Genomic DNA, 17,313 nt, shown 5'->3' on the forward strand with positions numbered 1-17,313 from the left:
CCCATCCATTTTGGGCAAGCGTTGCCCAGTGCCGGGACTATGCAGAGCTGCTCACGTTGAACAGATCGACATGTGAGGCATAGGCAGAATTCGCCTGAGGTGGGAGCAAGACTCGTGATTGAATGCCACACCTCTGGCCTGGGGATAGGTTGGTGGGTGGGTGGAAGAGGGAATATCACTTGGCTTGCCCTTCCTACGAGGCCCCTAGCCAAAAAAGCCGATGAGCTATTTATGTTTCCATAGTGAGGGACATAATGTACCTTCTATCACATTAGGGAACGGCTGACCTTTGCTCATGGCCTGAAGGGAGATAGACTGTTAAAGGCTTAGCCAGTTTGAGACATGCCCCTACCAACACTGTAGCCCTAAGACTAGAGCTTTTGGGTGACGAGTCAGAGAAGATCACTCTTGCTGTCCCTTCAAGTTGCAAACATAAGAACAGATCAGACCAAAGGTCCATTTAGTGCAGCACCCTGTTGCCAACAGTGGCCTGCAAGATGCTTCTGGGAAGCCTACCACCACAGGGGCACGAAGACAACAACCCTGCCCTTGCTTTGCGCCTCCCCACTGATAAATATTCAGAGGTATACTGCCTCTGAACATGGAGGTTTAAATTAGCAATAACGGGTCATAGGTCTATCAATGGCTATCCTCTATGAATGTGTATAATCCCTTTAAAGGCGATTTAGGGTTGAAATTACACAATGGCCTGGGTTACTAGGTTACAAATCTAGGTTAAATGTGAGTTGCTGACATTAGCATGATTGTGTGAACTCACATCAAGTGGGAATCTCAGATTCCTCTTGGGCCATAAACCACCTTGGCTTGGGTTCACACAATCACGCTAATGTCGGTAACCCACATCAAATCTAGATTTGAATGATTGTGTGAACCAGGCTAATATATTAAATGTGTCGTTTGTCCTGGCACTTGCTTTTTGAAACTGAAGTATCAGCCACCAGAGAGATTAGGACTGGGATGATGACATTGGCTGGGGCGGATGAGGACTTTAACTGTTGCACTGCCATAGTCCTAATACACACACCCACAGCTGCTGTTTTCCTCCAGGAGGAAAGTTCCACATAGTGTCACTGGGAGCTTTTTTCCCAGGGGAATCAGAAATTGTGGGGTGAGGGGGCACAATGAAATCCACATTAGGACTGCTGTGGGGGGAAAGGGTTAAAGCCTCTCTCCAGCTCTGCCATGCTCAATTCCCAGATTTCCAATTCCCAGATTTTAAACAAAAACCAAACATGCACCCTTTTTTCTAAATGAAAAGCACCCCCCCCACACCACCAACCCATTTTACACTCCCTTATAGGGAAGGTGCTCCATCCCCTTGATAATGTTAGCTGCCTCTTTCTGCATCTCTTCCAACTCTTTCTAGGATGGGGGAACCAGAACTGTACATAGCACTCCAAAGGTGGCAGCACCATGCATTTATACAGGAGCTTAGAATGCTGACTGCTTAATTCTCAGATGTATTTTCAGGGTGCAAGCGTGGGTGGGTATCTATGCACACAGACAGACCATCCCTTCCAAGAGGCTTGAGATTCTTGCAAGAGTGCAAAACCACTGATACCATCACAAGGAAGAAAGGCATCATCGAAGGAGTTAAGGGGAGGAAAGACTCGTTAACTACCTAACAGCTGCCAGAAGGGAGGGTGACATTTGTCAAGGGCAGTCTCTCTGCCAGGAGCCAGGAGGGGCAAAGTATAGACGTTTCTCATCAAGCAGAAACTTGTCCAGACTTCAGGAAGAGGCCTTCTGAACCCACCTCTCTTTTGGTTTTGGTTTTAGTTTTAAAGTGGGGGTGGAGAAAGGAATTTCCTTGGCCGAGTCTTTGTTCTGGACAGTCAGAAGCTCGGCTCTGCTATTTTGGAACAGGAGCCAGAGGGATTAGTGGTAGGGATGGGAATCAGACAATTTGTACACAGAGATCCTGGAAGAAAGGGGTGATGACAAGAGAACAGGTGGCCTGGATGCATGGGGTGCATGCAGGGGGAACCTGACAGGCTAAACAGGAAGAGAAGAGAAAGTTGATCTTTCTTGCACTGGATAGAGAAAACACATTCCCTACGCAGGGACAGTTAATGGTAAAGGTTTATGTAAAATAAAATACAATTTAAACATAAATGAATAGAAACAAAATATCTCTCTCTCTCTCTCTCTCTCTCTCTCTCTCTCTCTCTCTCACACACACACACACACCCCTAGGTATGCCAAAAACCAAACCCCGAATTCTGCAAATTAAGCTAATTTGCATTAATTGTCATATTTTGCAGAACATATTCAGCTTCTGCTAGTGATGGGAAAGAGCAAGGAGCTATGCAGGATGCCAGAAGCCCAATGCCTGTCTGGCAGGAATCCAATTCAGCTGCACCTTTGCCTTTTGAGATTCATTCAGCACAGCTCATTCATTTTCAAGCCGGTTGTCACCTTCCTAAGAACTAGAAACTTGCTTCTTTTTAAAAAAATAGTAGGCCAAGATTCCTAGGATGCTGAATTCTGGACTGAAAATCCACATTCCAGGATTTGTTCAACACAACTGCAGACCACACAGCCTCCCACTACAGAGTTGGAAGAGCTCTGTAGACTCAGAGGAATTCAAAGCATGCACAACCATTTGAAAACAAATCAATTTTCCAACATATATTTGAGAAAACCAGTAAGTTTGCATGCTTCTCCTATGCAAAATGTATAGTTCTTGTGGGCAGGGGAGGGGGGGCAGAGGTCCATGCAGACCACAGAAGTTCTGCCAAGTCATGAATATCTGAAGTGCTTTTCAGTAAGCATCATCCACAGATTTTCAGGCTTATATTTGCAGCCTTAAGGACTTGTATGCCTTTGTTTTAAATTTGGAAAAAGGAGTGCCACAGTGTCAAAGTAGATGTAACTTTAGCTGGTGATTGCTAGCACACTTCATTTTTATTCAATAAATAGCAGCTGGTTCAAGCTCACACAGATCAGGACTACTGTATCACGGGAGAGTGGGTTAAACCTTTTGCCACACCATTTGCCATGACTTGGATTCCCTCTGCCTAGAAAAACATGATTAGTTCTCAGAAATCCAGGAAACACTGGTCTAAGGGAGCCAGAGAAATGCTCTAAGATTATGACAGTCCATCAGAGAAGACGTTGTTTGGAGAGGCCTGGATGCAATCAACCCCTCACCTCATTGTCAAAAGACTAATTGGGTTAGATCTTCTTGGGCAAGCAATTATCTCTCAATTTCTGATTTCCCTTTTGTAAATAGATAATAGAATGGGCACTGTAGGCTTAAGTATATGCAGGGCAGCAGACAGATGATATAGCAACAGGCTGCAGGAAGTGGTCCCCTCTCAGCCTTCATTCCTGCCATATGCAAGACAGAAATAAGCAAGCCTTGAAAATTAAGGTGATACTCCTTACTGTCCTGAGCTTTGTTATGGTGCAAAGAAGCAAAACATCTGAACAAAATTTCAGTATTAAGGCATCAAGGGGCCGCATGGAAACCCCTAATTTCCGGTCAGGAGAATATTTCTGCTCCAATTCGTGCTCTCAAAATGTGCAAGAGAATTTCCTCCCTCCTCCCCCATTTTATCTGCACAAGACAGAAGATGACCTATAGACTGAGCCTTGTGAGAAGTGGGTGCCAGTTCTGTTAACCCATGGCACTATTTTAATACGGGTTACAATATCAAAGCGGGCAGGGGAGAAATGTGTGCATGGGAAAGGGAGGTGTGTGTGTGTGTGTGTGTGTGTGTGTGTGTGTGTGCAGGCCTGTAATTCAGTAGTGATGCCAGTAACTCTTATTCAACCTCTAAACCTGTTGTAATTCCCAAGACATCAGTTGCATTTGTTCTGCCAGCCAAAGACTGAATTGGTTCCATTCCACTGTGTCTTCCCTCAACCTTTTTCGCTTTCTCTGCCTCCTCCTTCTCTGCATCTTACTCCTCAAATACTTCCTCTTCCTCCTCCTCCTCCTCGGCCTCTTCCTGAGCTCCGTTGCTCAGTTTGACCAAGACAGGGCCAGGGCTAGAAGGCTTTTCGTCACTGGAAGATCTGTCCTCCTCCTTCTCCTCCTCTTCCTCCTCCTGCACAGGATAGAAGTGTCGAGTGGCAGACAGGAAGTCCTCTCCAACATCAAGGAGAATCAGCCTGTCCTGGGATAGGGGGAAGGGTGGTGAGAAATATATATCTATGTACATACACATACACATGCATACAGAGAAAATGTGGTGGTAACAGAGCGGGCTGAAGACGCTTTGGTTTGTGGGGTACTACAAACTCCAAGTGCAACTCCTCCCTCTCCCAGCATGAAACACCCTCTTTAATGACCATTCCACTTCCCACCCACACATTGTTTCCTGTGAGGAAATGATAGAAGAAGGGGGATGGACACTAGACGGGGTAGTGACAGCTCAGAACTAATTCCTACCGCTATTCATATGGTGGCAATGGAATGGCAGAATAATTACCAGCCTTGTTGAGGGTACAAAAAGGCCTCCTGACATGTCCACATCATAACAGATCCTGCTCATCACATGAGATTGGCTGGGGGTCGGTGGGGAGTGCTCTGAGTGCCAACAGAGATGTAAGTTTAGGCAGGGTATAAAATTATCTATCTATCTATCTATCTATCTATCTATCTATCTATCTATCTATCTATCTCTCAGTTGAGGCCTGTTTGTTGTGCATGTGGGACAGGTAAACAAGGCCTTCTCAGTGATGGCCCCTAGACTCTGGAATGCTTTTCTGGGGAAATGGTGTGGGAAGGCACTGAGAAGAAAACAAAGAATGGATGTCTAAAACAAACAAATACAAACGTGTTTCAGAATGCTCATCCACCTCCCTGCCCTGCGCATGGGCTCTTATTAAGCCTTGAAACAAGTGATATACATCTAATTTCAGTCTTATGTAGATGTGGGTCTTTTGTTTAAAGAATTAATACAAATTCGACAAATATTTACATACTGCTTTTCAACAAAAGTTCACACAAAATTAAATGGCTCCCTGTCCCCAAAGGGCTTGCAAGCTAAAAAAAGAAACATAAGATAAACACCAGCAACAGCCGTTGCAGGGATGCTGTGCTGGGGATGGAGAAGGCCAATTGCTCTTCCCCTGCTAAATAAAGAGAATCGCCACTTTTAAAAGGTGCCTCTTTGCTCAGCAGGGGAGATAACGGAAGCAATCTGATAACTAACTAATAAGCAATCTGAAACATGTTGGCGAATGAAAGTTTTTTGAGGCATCCCCTGTAGTTTGTTTCTTTTCTAGAATGCCCTTCCCAGGGACGTTCATACTCTTCCACTCACTTTCCCACTGTTGCTTAAAGACCTTGCTCTTTACCCAGGCTTTTAATGTTGAATTGGAGAAGTGCTTGGGACCATCTGCTCTTTTAAGTGATTCTGTTTCTGCACTTTGAACATGTACATTGGCTTGGGAAGACATGAAAGTTGATTAATGCATTCTAAACTAACTCAACTAACTAAACTAACTACTAAATGAACTCAACTAACTACTAAACTAACTAACTAACTAACTATCGTTGTCACTTCTTGACTCAGGCCACATTTCAAAGGCTATCCAGGAATTAAAGCATTCACAAGACCAGCCAAAACATCAGAGGAATCAACTCATGCAAGTTGGGGCCATAGCTCCGTGGCACAGCATCTACCTAGCATGCAGAAGGTCCCGGGCTAAATCCCCAGAATCTCCAGCTAGGATGGAGAAATATTCCTGCTTTGAAGCCCTGGAGAGCTGCGGGCTGTGGTCAGTCAGAGTAGACAATACTAAGCTAGATGATCCACTGGCCTGACTTGGTAGATGGCAGCTTCCTAAGTTTCATCATGTTAGTAATAGTTGTGTGAAGCTGGCCCTCAGAGTCCCTGCTTGCACGTTACTTGGAGGAGCCTGGTTACTGCTCCCACCTCTACAGTAGCTGCCATGTTAAGAGGTTCCCACCATCTGCATGGTAATGTGTTACCATGGTAACACATTACCTAATGAAAGTTTCCCAACCCCAGGCTCACCAGGACAAAAAGGTATCTCTCTGGTGGACCACCACGGTGTCTACCAAAAATGGCCGTCTGCTCAGCCAGGGCACTGTGAAGTCTGCGAGCTTCTTGAGGGTTGCGGAGAGATTCATACGCGGTGCTGGAGGTGACTGTGAGGAGTCCATCTGCTTCATTTTCGAATCCTGTATTGAGATGAGAGTGTTTATCCTCATGTCTGTTCAGAATAACTCACCAAATCATCTTCTGTCACCCCGCTTCCTTAAACTAATGAAAAGGTAGATCCAGTAGTTCTAAGTCATGGAGCTTATAATCAAGCATCAGCCTAGGAGTTTGAGAAGAAATTGGAACATCGGGGCTTGATTTTCCTGGCACGACTACCACCAATACCACTGCCCTTTTAGAAAGCAGAGGTCAACTAGGCCGTTAACCACCATATTGTGTGGGTAAGGGGGAATTCCACTTGGAATGTGGTAGTTAGTCTGTGCGAGAGAGTGATTCCTTTCACGAACATCTCAACTTTTGCTTAAACAAGTCCTCCTGGGTTGCAGGAATACATGAGGTGTCTGCTTCACCAGTCCCAGACTACTTCTTCATACTCAGCAATTGCATAATCAATCATCTGGCACCTGCTTGCTTTTTAACATGCCATGGCAAATCACCCCTCTGCAGTTAGAATACTTATGAACATTCAGTGACATCCCACCAGCTCAGTCAATGGCTTGGAATGGAAGTACCTTGTACAAGATATCAGCTTGTGTTTTTAGCATATTATATATAACTAGGAATATCGGAAACTGAACATTACGAACATTCACCGGTAGAAGATCATCAATATTCACTGTAAAATGTTGACCATTTAAAAGTTTTGAAATTCACTCCCATGCTTATACATTTTAAAAGTTCAGTTGAGGATAGAGAAGTCCAAGTTTGGATATCATAAAATGTGATGGGGAATAAGTTAATCTTGCTATAAATATTCAAGATTCCCTTACACATATATTGGACTCCTCCTTTCAAAATGATGGTTTGGAAAGGACAGCGGTTACCATATGATCTAATCCTGATGATTTCCCCCAGTTGTTTAAGTTTAATCACTAAAATGAATTTGCAATTAAATTCCCAACTAGCCAAAATGGGGGCGGGGTCCATTGTGCAGAGCTTTAAAGTGAAATAACTATTTTCACACATATTGAACAAAGTGCCCTTGAAAACAAAGATAAATGAACAGACAGAATTCACACTGGGCAGAACTAGAAAGGATACTCCTTCTCTCACACACTTAAGTTTGACTTATGTTGGAAAGCTTCAATCTGTGTGCAAGGACACCATACCTAAAACTTCCAGGATTTGCTTCCATCGGTCTTTCACTTTCCGGCGGATTTGTCGGTGGGCACTGATGTCGAAGCTCAAACGTCGATAGCCCTGTATCAGGATAAAGGAGGACACAGAACCATTTAATGCAGCTGAGGCTGAGAGGGAGGGGCTGAGAGGGAGGGCCATCTAAGGTGTGCTGTCAAGTCGATGTGCTGTCAAGTCGATTCCGACTCCTGGCGCCCACAGAGCCCTTTCGTTTTCTTTTGGTAGAATACAGGAGGGGTTTACCATTGCCTCCTCCCATGCAGTACGAGATGATGCCTTTCAGCACCTTCTTATATCACTGTTGCCCAATACAGGTGTTTTCCATAGTCTGGGAAACATACCAGCGGGGATTTGAACTGGCAACCTTCTGCTTGTTAGCCAAGCATTCCCCTGCTGCGCCACTTAAGGTGGACTTGGAGGCCATCTAGTGTGTCCCAATTTGTAGCTCAGTTACATAGCCATTCCATTACATCGCCCCTTGTTATTGTTGGAATGGAGAGCCAGTCTTGCAGTAGGGAGCAGGAGCAGGAGCATGAATTGTCCCTCTTGCTAAGTAGGGTCCATCTTGGTTTGCATTTGGATGGGTGACATGTGATTAGGGATTGGGGCCATAGCTCAGTGGTAGAGCATCTGCTTGCATGCAGAAGGTCCCAGGTTCACTCCCTGGCATCTCCAGGTAGGACTAGAAAAAAGCCTTCTGCCTGGAACCTTGAAGAGTTGCTGCCAGTCAGTGTAGACAATACTGAGCTAACTGGACCAATGGTCTGACTCAGAATAAGGCAGCTTCCTATGTCCCTAAGCTGTGCCAGCTGGCCCAGGAGCTGGTCTGATGACAGTGGAAAGTTACCAAATGAGTCCCAAGCACCTGGAATTTGGAGTATATCAGTAGTACTTTTTGAAGCCTACCTGTTGGGCCGGTCATAGAATTCAGCATTTCGAGAATAAGGTTTTATTAAAAACAAAACAAAAGTATGCTTCTATCCCTTATGACTGTGAAGATGAGCATGAGAGACTGCATGGGCAATGCAGCTGAGCGAAGACACCGTCATTGTGGTGGACATGATGTTTGGTCTTTGTGGTGGCCTTTAGGAGCTACTGTAAGCATTTTCAGAAGGATTTAGAGGTGACTAATTCACCTCTAAATGTAAACCCTGACTGCATGATTAGCTTCAGGCACATGGGATGGCATCACCAAAATTCTTACTCATAGAGAGAGATGGTTACTAACTGTTGTTTGGGCATGAAATAGAAGTACACACACCCTACCACACTGAACTGTCAGTGAGCATACAATGCTCCAGCATACAAAAAACATTCCCTTAATTTAGAGAGCTTACATGTCAGGGAGAAAGGTCCTCAGCTTTTCCCTGACATGCTAGGTTTTATATATACAGGGAACGTTGTTGTATGAGCGGAAGACATTCAATCATGTGAGCCTTTAGCTGAAGCCAAAAGTGGTACAAGCCCAAATGAGTTTTACCCACTTCAGTGAGAACTAGTCCAAGGATAACCTTTTGAGCCTCCCTTGAGCAATCAGACTTGAGAGGAGTCCAAAGGAGGCTTTATGCATATGGAACAAAACGGCTACCGACCTCTGACCCCCGTTTCATTTTAGACCTTTTCTGGAGCAACATGTAGAGCTCATGGTCATCATCCCGCTCCATATGGGTGCTGTCCACAGGCTCGTTCCACAAGTTGACTGCCTCTGAGCGCCGGCGTTTCGCCAGCTTGTTGAAATACTGAAGCGTGTCACTGCAACAGAAAAGTGGAAGGATTTCACAACATCATAGCAACTCTTCTCCAAATTGGTACTGGAGATCCTGGCCCTTCCCACTGAGGGGTAGCAAATCGGTGTCTGGGCTGTGTAAACAAATTGACTGAATCGATTTGACTCAAAAGTGCTTGCACAGAATGAGATTTGTTTGAACTTATTCAAATTCACCTGAACTCATATCAAATTTGCCTGAATTCAATGTGAATTCAATTCGAATTCGCCCGAATTCAAATCAATTCGAACGAATCTCATTCTGTGCAAGCTGTTTAAAGTTGAATAGTTTAGAATTAGATTCAAAGTCAAGTTGATTCAATCAAATTTTTTGCACAACCCTTGTGGGCTCCCACAATTAAATACTTTCAAACAGAGAACTAGTACATTGTGGGGAAGTGTTCTAGACTACCCTTCTCCCCAATGTTAGTTACCTTTATGTAACAAGTTCTAGGTCTCTTTGTGGTCCCACAAACACAGAGATGGGGCTGAGAGTCTGGGGATTGAGCCCTACTCCATACTCAACATTTAAGAGTCTGAAATAAAAATGCTTTTCGTAGAATCAAGGATTTTAGAGTGGGGAAAGATCTTGGAGGACTTCTAGTCCAATCCCATTGATCAGCGCAGGAAACATAGCATCCTTGACAGACAGAGGTAACTCTAGGATAACTAGTTTGGAAGAGCAAAGCGGTGTTAAAGGTACAGGTTTAAGGGGATGAGGATTTTGCTATACTTTAAATACTTAGTGGTAAGGTAATTAATGTTAGTTTACCTTATTAAAGAAGCTGAATATACCGGTAACACGAAGCAGATTTGCCTACAACTTTCTTCAGGTCAAGAGACTTTGACAATATTTTTTGGTAGCTAAAAGCATGAGAATCTTCTTCCACAAGCAACCTTTTCTGCAGGAATACCCACAGTAACCACACATCATTTGTGTAGTTATCTTGTTCAGGACCATGTGGCAAAAAAGATGGGGGTGGGGAGAGAGGTCAGGACCAAGCCAACTGAAATCTGCAGGGGAGGTGAACCTGCACCCCTCTGCAAGCATGGTCTCACCTGGCCCAGTTCCTAATCAGGAAAGAAGCGAAGGGGTTAACTGGGCCTTGCTCCTGGGAGGCTGGAGAACTCTCCTACCTGCCTGGCTACACTGGCTTCTGCTGCTTGTTCTGGGATGGAGGAGGGAGTGAATGAGGCATCTTTAAATGATGGAGGCCTCTTTAAATGATGGAGGCATCTTTAAATGATGGAGTAGCACAATAATCATTTCAAGCTAGGACAGACAAAAGAAGATTTGGGGGGCCCCAGGGGGTGTGGAGGCCCTGGACTTTGGCCCCGAAGTCCAGGTGTAAGAGCGCCTCTTTGATGAGGCCATAAGTTATGTCAAGCTTAAACAGCCCCATAACCTTACAAAATGGGTCGGAAGCCCCACCCTGGCATGTCATCAGCTCTTGCCGCACTGCTCACCATCACAGCAGCATTCGCCTGAAGAGAGGAACACTGCCTTTAACCATGAGCACAGGTGTTGGTTTCATCTGGGCCCTGCTCTAATAAAACTTCAGATATAATCCTACTGTCATTTCTGCACAGTTTTATAAACTTAATGTGATAAATAATTCTGTCAGCATAACTCTACAAAAAGTATATTTTTGTCTCCTCAGAATGATAACGACTGTTTTAGAGACCTTTCCCTCCTCTTCTCCTTTATTTTTCAGCCCATTATGTAAAACTTGAAATTCAGTCATTTGTTGGAGTTTGTGATTATTTAGCCAAGCACCAAAAGAAGCTACCCACTCCAGTTACAGAGTAGAGTGCAAAGTTTAGTTGTTGCAGTTATTTAAAGAACACACATGGAGATTGTTGTACAATCTAAGCTAAATAGATTTTATTGGTGAAGTACATTTGAGAGGAAAGACCTATCCTATCTACCAGCTACATAATGAATAGGTAGGGAGAGAGAGAGAGAGGGAGAGGCTTCCATCTGCTTTCTAAGAGGAAAGGAAGAGGACTGACTCACTACAGGAAGTACCTGAGGAGTCATAGCAGGTGTCATAGCATAGAGGCAAACATGGACAGGTAAGGAGATGCTCATTCACTACCTCCACTCCCAATGCCCCTAGTGGTCATTAGGATAGTCAGTGCAAAAGGTTGATATACTGGAACTCCATATCCAACATCATTGCGGGGGTGGTGGGCGGTATTCAGAGGCCCCCCTCATAATGCTAAGCTGTAGATTTTTTTAGTTTGTTCCTAAATCTGGTACAGTTCAGCCTGTTTCTGACAACCTCGAGTGAAGGAGAGAACCCACCATTGCACTAGGCAGAAAGCTCCACTGTTGAACAGCTCGTCCTCCTCATATCCTCCTAATCCCTCTTCATGTCTAACCTGAATGTGTTTCCTTGTAAATGCAGCCTCTTTGTACTAGCCCTGCCCCAGGAACAAGAGAGAAAACGCCTTTTGCTCATGTGACAGCCCTTCAGATCTTTGAAGATGGCTATCATTCATTTCTCCCTGTAGTCTTCCATTATCCATTCTAAACATATGGAGCTCCTTGAACTGGTCCTCATAGGACTTGGATGTGGGTATGTGTGATGCTAGATTCACCTAGCAGCTCAGGTCAAACCGTTATTGTGATATATTTGCAAATACACTCCAAAAGCCGCAGAGGAGGCCCGAGTGCAGCTCTGTTGCAAAGTGCTTTCCTCCTATGTTCCTGTGCTTTTTGAGAAGCAGTGAGAACTGACTTTTGGGGAGGAGAGCTGGTCTTGTGGTAGCAAGCAGGAACTGTCCTCTTTGCTAAGCAGGCTCTGATTTGCATTTGGATGGGTGACTATGCATAAGTGCTTTAGGGGATGGGGCCCGAAACTCAGTGGCAGAGCATCTGCTAGCACGAAGAAGGTCCTGGGTTGACTCCTCCCTGGCATCCCTGGGAGAGACTCATGCCTGAAACCTTGGAAAGCTGCTGCCAATCAGTGTAGACAATACCGAGCTAGATGGACCATGGTCTGATTTGGTATAAGGCAGCTTCCTATGCTCCTATTATTTTAGTAAGCTCCTCTCAGATTTTGGGAGAAATGCCTTCACTGAGCAGCCGCCGCCACCACCACCACCACCACAATAAAAGGTGAAACTGAACAGAGGACATGCACTTTTAAAAAGGAGAAAAGTCTGGCTTGAAGTCAGAAATCTCCCACAGTGGAAACAGCACTGGCAAGTCTGGGCCTGCTTCTGCCATAGATGCAGTCTGTGGATTTCGCTCAGCCCTATCTCTCAGGTTCAGCTCTCTCCCCACTACCAGTCTGTAAAATGGCAACCAAATATGAGCTCACTAGAGCTATTTAATCTGCCTTTTAATACATTAAATATAGTTGTATATTACCCAAACATCATAACATTAAATGCCTTTTGGGATATATTGAAGGGAGTGCAAGATAAAAGCTGAAGTGGCTTTACGCAGTCAGACCACTGGCCCACCTAGCCCAGTAACTTGCCAAGGTCTGGGTCAGGAGGCCCTTCCCAGCCACTTCCAAGATCCTTCACTGGAGAAACTCAGAATTGATCCTGGAAGTGTTTTCATGCAAAGCACATGCAAAGCCATTGAGCTGCAGCCCAACATTCACTATTAGGAGGAAAGGCCATCTCATATTTTTCTCTTTCAAATTTTATTACTTTAACACACCAGAAACATACTAGCTCCCAAGAGACCACAGCTGTGTTTTAACACCAGAAACATTCACTATTTTCACGTCTTGAAACACCACTATTTTAACACCAGAAACATTCACTATTAGGAGGAAAGGCCATCTAATATTGTTCTCTTTCATTTCCTATTACATTAACACACCAGAAGCAGAATAGCTCCCAAGAGACCACAGCTGTGTCCTCAATGTCTGGCCCAACCACCTAGAATCCACCTGCATCAATTTGTTGATCCCCACCAAGCAATGAATGAAAGCTTTAAATTGACTGCTCCACTGACTAAAAGTTGCAGCCCTAAAATAATAGTAGGTTGATAACTGCATTAATAAAAATCCTTTTAATCTTAGAATAGCAGCAGCTTTATTCCCAAAAAGGATCGTGCAAAGATCACCATCTTTGATTGTTATGCAAATTGAAAGTGTTATAAACACAGTATGAACAATGAAAGCAAAAAGGCCAAGATCACTTGGACAAAAAGCAAACTCCCTTGTTTGCGTCTTCTTTTCTTCTCACTACCATGCACTCTACAAAGCAGAATCCAGAATTGCCAGTTTCCAACACCTCTTTGAAAGCAGAACATGCTTACGTGAATGTACCACTTCTTATTACAGATTCTGGGAATGCTATTCGCATTTTAAATGCAGAAAGATGTAACACGTACCCAACAAGCAGTGGATTTTTCTCCAGTTCTTCTTCTCTATGGCAACAGCAGCAGCAAACTTTGTACCAGAAATCCATCTCACTTGCTCTTGCAAAGATTGCAGGTTTTAAGACATGCCTGTGACCGGCATATCAAAATGTTATAAAACAAATCAAAAACCGAAGGGAGAGAGGGAATTGATGGGACAGATGTTATTCCATGCGGCAGAAGAACTGTGCTTGCAAGAGAGACCAAGGAGTTTTTAAAATGCTTTCTAACTATATCAAGTCATAAGCAATGATCATGTGAGATTTCCCCCACACAGCTCAAGGCCTCTAACAAAATGCACAGTCTGAAATAGTGTATTGTGGTCCTTGACCCAAGACAGAATGAAAAGTAGATTTGTTTTTCATCTCTTCCTCAAGAAAAAGACCACAGGATTAGAACAGTAGAACTATAGAGCTGGAAGGGACCTTGGAGGTCTTCTACTCTCACTCCCTGATCAGTGCAGGGAACTGCTGCAGTATCGCCAACAGAGGGCTGCCCATCTGTTTTGAAACCTCCCGCTGAGAGTCCATCACTGTAGGAGGCACACAGTTTTGACTGTCACACAGCTCTTACAGTTAGGAAGTTCTTCCTGATGTCTAGCCTAAATCTGTTTCCTTGTCATTTCAATCCATTTGCTTCTAACCCTGCTTTCAGGAGCAACTGAGAACAAATCTGTGTCTTCTTCTGTGGAACAATTCTTCAGATACTTGAAGACAGCTATCAGATCTCCCTTTAGTCTCCTCATCGCCAGGCTAAACATCTCCACCTAACTAACATAGGAGCATAGGAAGCTGCCATATACTGAGTCAGACCATAGGTCCATCTAGCTCAGTATTGTCTTCACAGACTGGCAGCGGCTTCTCCAAGGTTGCAGGCAAGGATCTCTGTCAGCCCCTATCTTGGAGAAGCCGGGGTGGGAACTTGGAACCTAGATGCTCTTCCCAGAGCAGCTCCATCCCCTGTGGGGAATATCTTACAGTGCTCACACTTCTAGTCTCCCATTCATATGCAACCAGAATGGACTCTGCTTAGCTAAGGGGACAAGTCATGTTTGCTACTACAAGACCAGCTCTCCTCCTCTCCTCCAGCTCACCTCCTTCAAACATTTCTTAGAGGACTTGGTTTCCAGACTCCACACCCCACACCATCCAAACTCCCACATCTCTGAGCCCATTCCAGTTTATCAACACCCTTATTAAAACGTGGAACAGGAAACAAGTGAGGTCTGATTGGCATGGAATAGGATGCAACGATTGCTTCTCATGATCTGGATGCTATTAGGGATATGCACGAATTGAGGTCACTGAGCCGGTTCCGATGAAGTTTGGCATCATGGGGAGGGGAACAGCAAGTGGGATCTTAAAAAATAAATAAATAGAAGAGCAGGTCCTTATCTGCTTTCAGCTGCCGTATGCAGCTTCCTTCTGTGATGGCACTGCCCACAAGAACCTATGTACAGTATAGCACAGGCAGGCAGTACATGGTGCGCCTGTGCCGCACACGGGTGTGTGCGTGCATGTGTGCCGGTATGCCATGTGCTTGCCAGCGATGAACCAATGCGTGGACCTTGGTCCGTGTGCATCCCTAGATGCTGTGTTTCTGTTAATACAGCCTAAGATGACATTCGCTTTTTAAGCAGCTGCATCATACAGCGGGCTCATGTCCAACTGATCTTTTAAGACACTTTGGTTCCTTTCGCATATAGTGCGGTCGGACCAGTCCTCCTACACCCTGTACTTGTGCATTTGGTTTCTCTTACCCATACGAGGATTTTAACACTTGTCTCTGTTGAATTTCATCTTGGTGGGTTTGGCCCAGTATTTGAGCCTGTCCAGATTGGAGGCTTGGTTTTGTCTTCTAAATTGTAAGCATTTCTGTCCCCGCCCCTCCGTTTCATGTTATCTACAGGCTTGATAAGCTTCCCCTCTACTCGTTCCTCTCTGTAATTTTATGAAAATGTTGAACAGCACAGGACTCAGGACAGAGCCCTGTGGCACTTCATTCAGTATCTTCCTCCAGGATGACCGGGAATTATTAATAATTACTCACTGAGTATGGTTGCTCAACCAGCTGTGAATCCACCTAACGGTAGCTTAATCTAGCCCAGGGATTCTCAACGCTGGGTCCCCTGGTATTATTGGACTTCAGTTCCCATAATCCCCAGCCCCAGTGGCCTTTGGTTAGGGATCATGGAAGCTGAAGTCCAATAACATCTGGGGACCCAACGTTGAGAATCCCTGACTTAGCTCACATTTTATAAACTTGTCAACAAGGATATTATGCAAGACTCTGGGGCTATTCACACAACCGGGCGGGCGGGCGGGCGGGCAGGCAGGGTTCAACCTACCTCCCCCCAGACGACTGCTCTAAGCCCCTGTGGCACACAAGCCACGCACCCACATGACCAGCGCTGCTGGGAGCAGTGTAGATGACTATCCGCATTGCTCCTGGCAAAGCTGGTAGAGGCCGGCTCAGCCTCCAATAATCCCACAATGCACTGTGCAACAAGTGATGTGTTCGAGTCCTTAGCCTCCTCAGCAGCACTGCCAGGATCCATGCAGATCCTGCCGGTTCTCATGGGCAGCAAAGCCCAGGCGTGGTTACTTGTGAGAGCAGCCTGTGTCAAATACTTTGCTGAACTCAAGATTCACTAGGTCCACAGAATTCCCATCACTTAGTAACCATCAAAAAAGGAGATGAGATGAGTCTGGCTTGACAAATCCATTCTACTCCTACTAATCATTAGATTTCTCTCCCCCTCCTCCTGCCACCCCCACAAGTGCTAATAAGACAGTTTGTTTAATAATCTATTTTAGGACCTTTCCTGGTATTAACGTCAAGCTGACAGGTCTGTAGTTTCCCAGCTCCTCCTGAGTCCTTTCCCCTATCTGAAGATAAGGAAAACATTTGCTTGTCTCCAGGCAGAGAGCTGAAGTATTTGAACTCTTAGCATAACCTCACAAAGGCAAAAGAATGAACGGGTAAACAAGGAGGCAGATTGAAGCCCAGGTCTTTTGTATTCTCCACTGGACGTTTAGCAGAGTTGGTGTGTAAGAGCAATCTTCTCAGTTAGTATCCCACCCTTCAGCTAAGCACAACAAACGGAGGTGTCATTTTGTCCTCATAATCTTGGGTTAGTTTGGCTAAAGGAGGTTCATCCAGTGAACTTTATTGTGGCGTATGAGGCCCCGAGTCTGGAATCTCCACACTCAAACCCTTTATTCCATCCTCTACACCAGACTGATTTCCATGTTAAGGGAAGGAAGCAGTCTTCCTCTTCTATGGAATGTTCCAAGGAAAGGTAAGATGGGCTTATTTTGGAGTTGGGGAGGAAGATGCTTTAGGCAGAAAGTGCCTAGCTTAAACAGGTCAGTGTCAACTCCTGGCGACCACAGAGCCATGTAGTTTTCTTCGTAGAATACAGGAATAGTTTACCATTGCCTTCTCCCACACAGTATGAGATGATGCCTTTCAGCACCTTCCGATAGCAGTGCTGCCCGTTATAGGAGTTTCCCATATTCTGGGAAATACACCAGCGGGGATTCAAACCAACAGCCTCCTGTTGTTCAGGCAGGTTGCTTTCCCACTGCATCATTAGGTGGTTTCGCTTCAACAGCAGAGAGGGCTAATATAATAATCTAGTGCCCTCTTCTATCATTTCCCCCATTCAATTTCAGCCACTTAATGGCACAGTGGGGAAATGACTTGACTAGCAAGCTAGAGGTTGCCAGCTCAAATCCTCACTGGTATGTTCCCCAGACTATAGGAAACCCCTATATGAGGTGGCAGCAATATAGGAAGAT

General features: G+C 44.9%; 1 protein-coding gene across 2 annotated transcripts; it reads right to left on the reverse strand.

Moving 5' to 3' along the window:
* Nucleotides 1-2,085: 2,085 nt before the first annotated feature.
* Nucleotides 2,086-13,940, reverse strand: LOC128330582 (melanoregulin-like). 2 transcript variants are annotated; one of them, XM_053263666.1, is made up of 5 exons: nucleotides 13,484-13,940; nucleotides 8,951-9,110; nucleotides 7,331-7,421; nucleotides 6,015-6,181; nucleotides 2,086-4,076 (listed from the first exon to the last, which is right to left on the reverse strand). In XM_053263666.1, the coding sequence occupies exons 1-5, from the start codon at nucleotides 13,558-13,560 to the stop codon at nucleotides 3,930-3,932; spliced, it is 642 nt and encodes a 213-aa protein (XP_053119641.1). In that variant the 5' UTR covers nucleotides 13,561-13,940; the 3' UTR covers nucleotides 2,086-3,929. The 2 variants fall into 2 exon arrangements, with proteins under 2 accessions (XP_053119641.1, XP_053119639.1); XM_053263664.1 differs by having other exon boundaries at nucleotides 2,086-4,145.
* Nucleotides 13,941-17,313: the final 3,373 nt, after the last annotated feature.

The sequence above is a fragment of the Hemicordylus capensis genome, chromosome 6, assembly GCF_027244095.1.
Source record: "Hemicordylus capensis ecotype Gifberg chromosome 6, rHemCap1.1.pri, whole genome shotgun sequence".
Lineage (NCBI taxonomy): Eukaryota > Metazoa > Chordata > Lepidosauria > Squamata > Cordylidae > Hemicordylus > Hemicordylus capensis.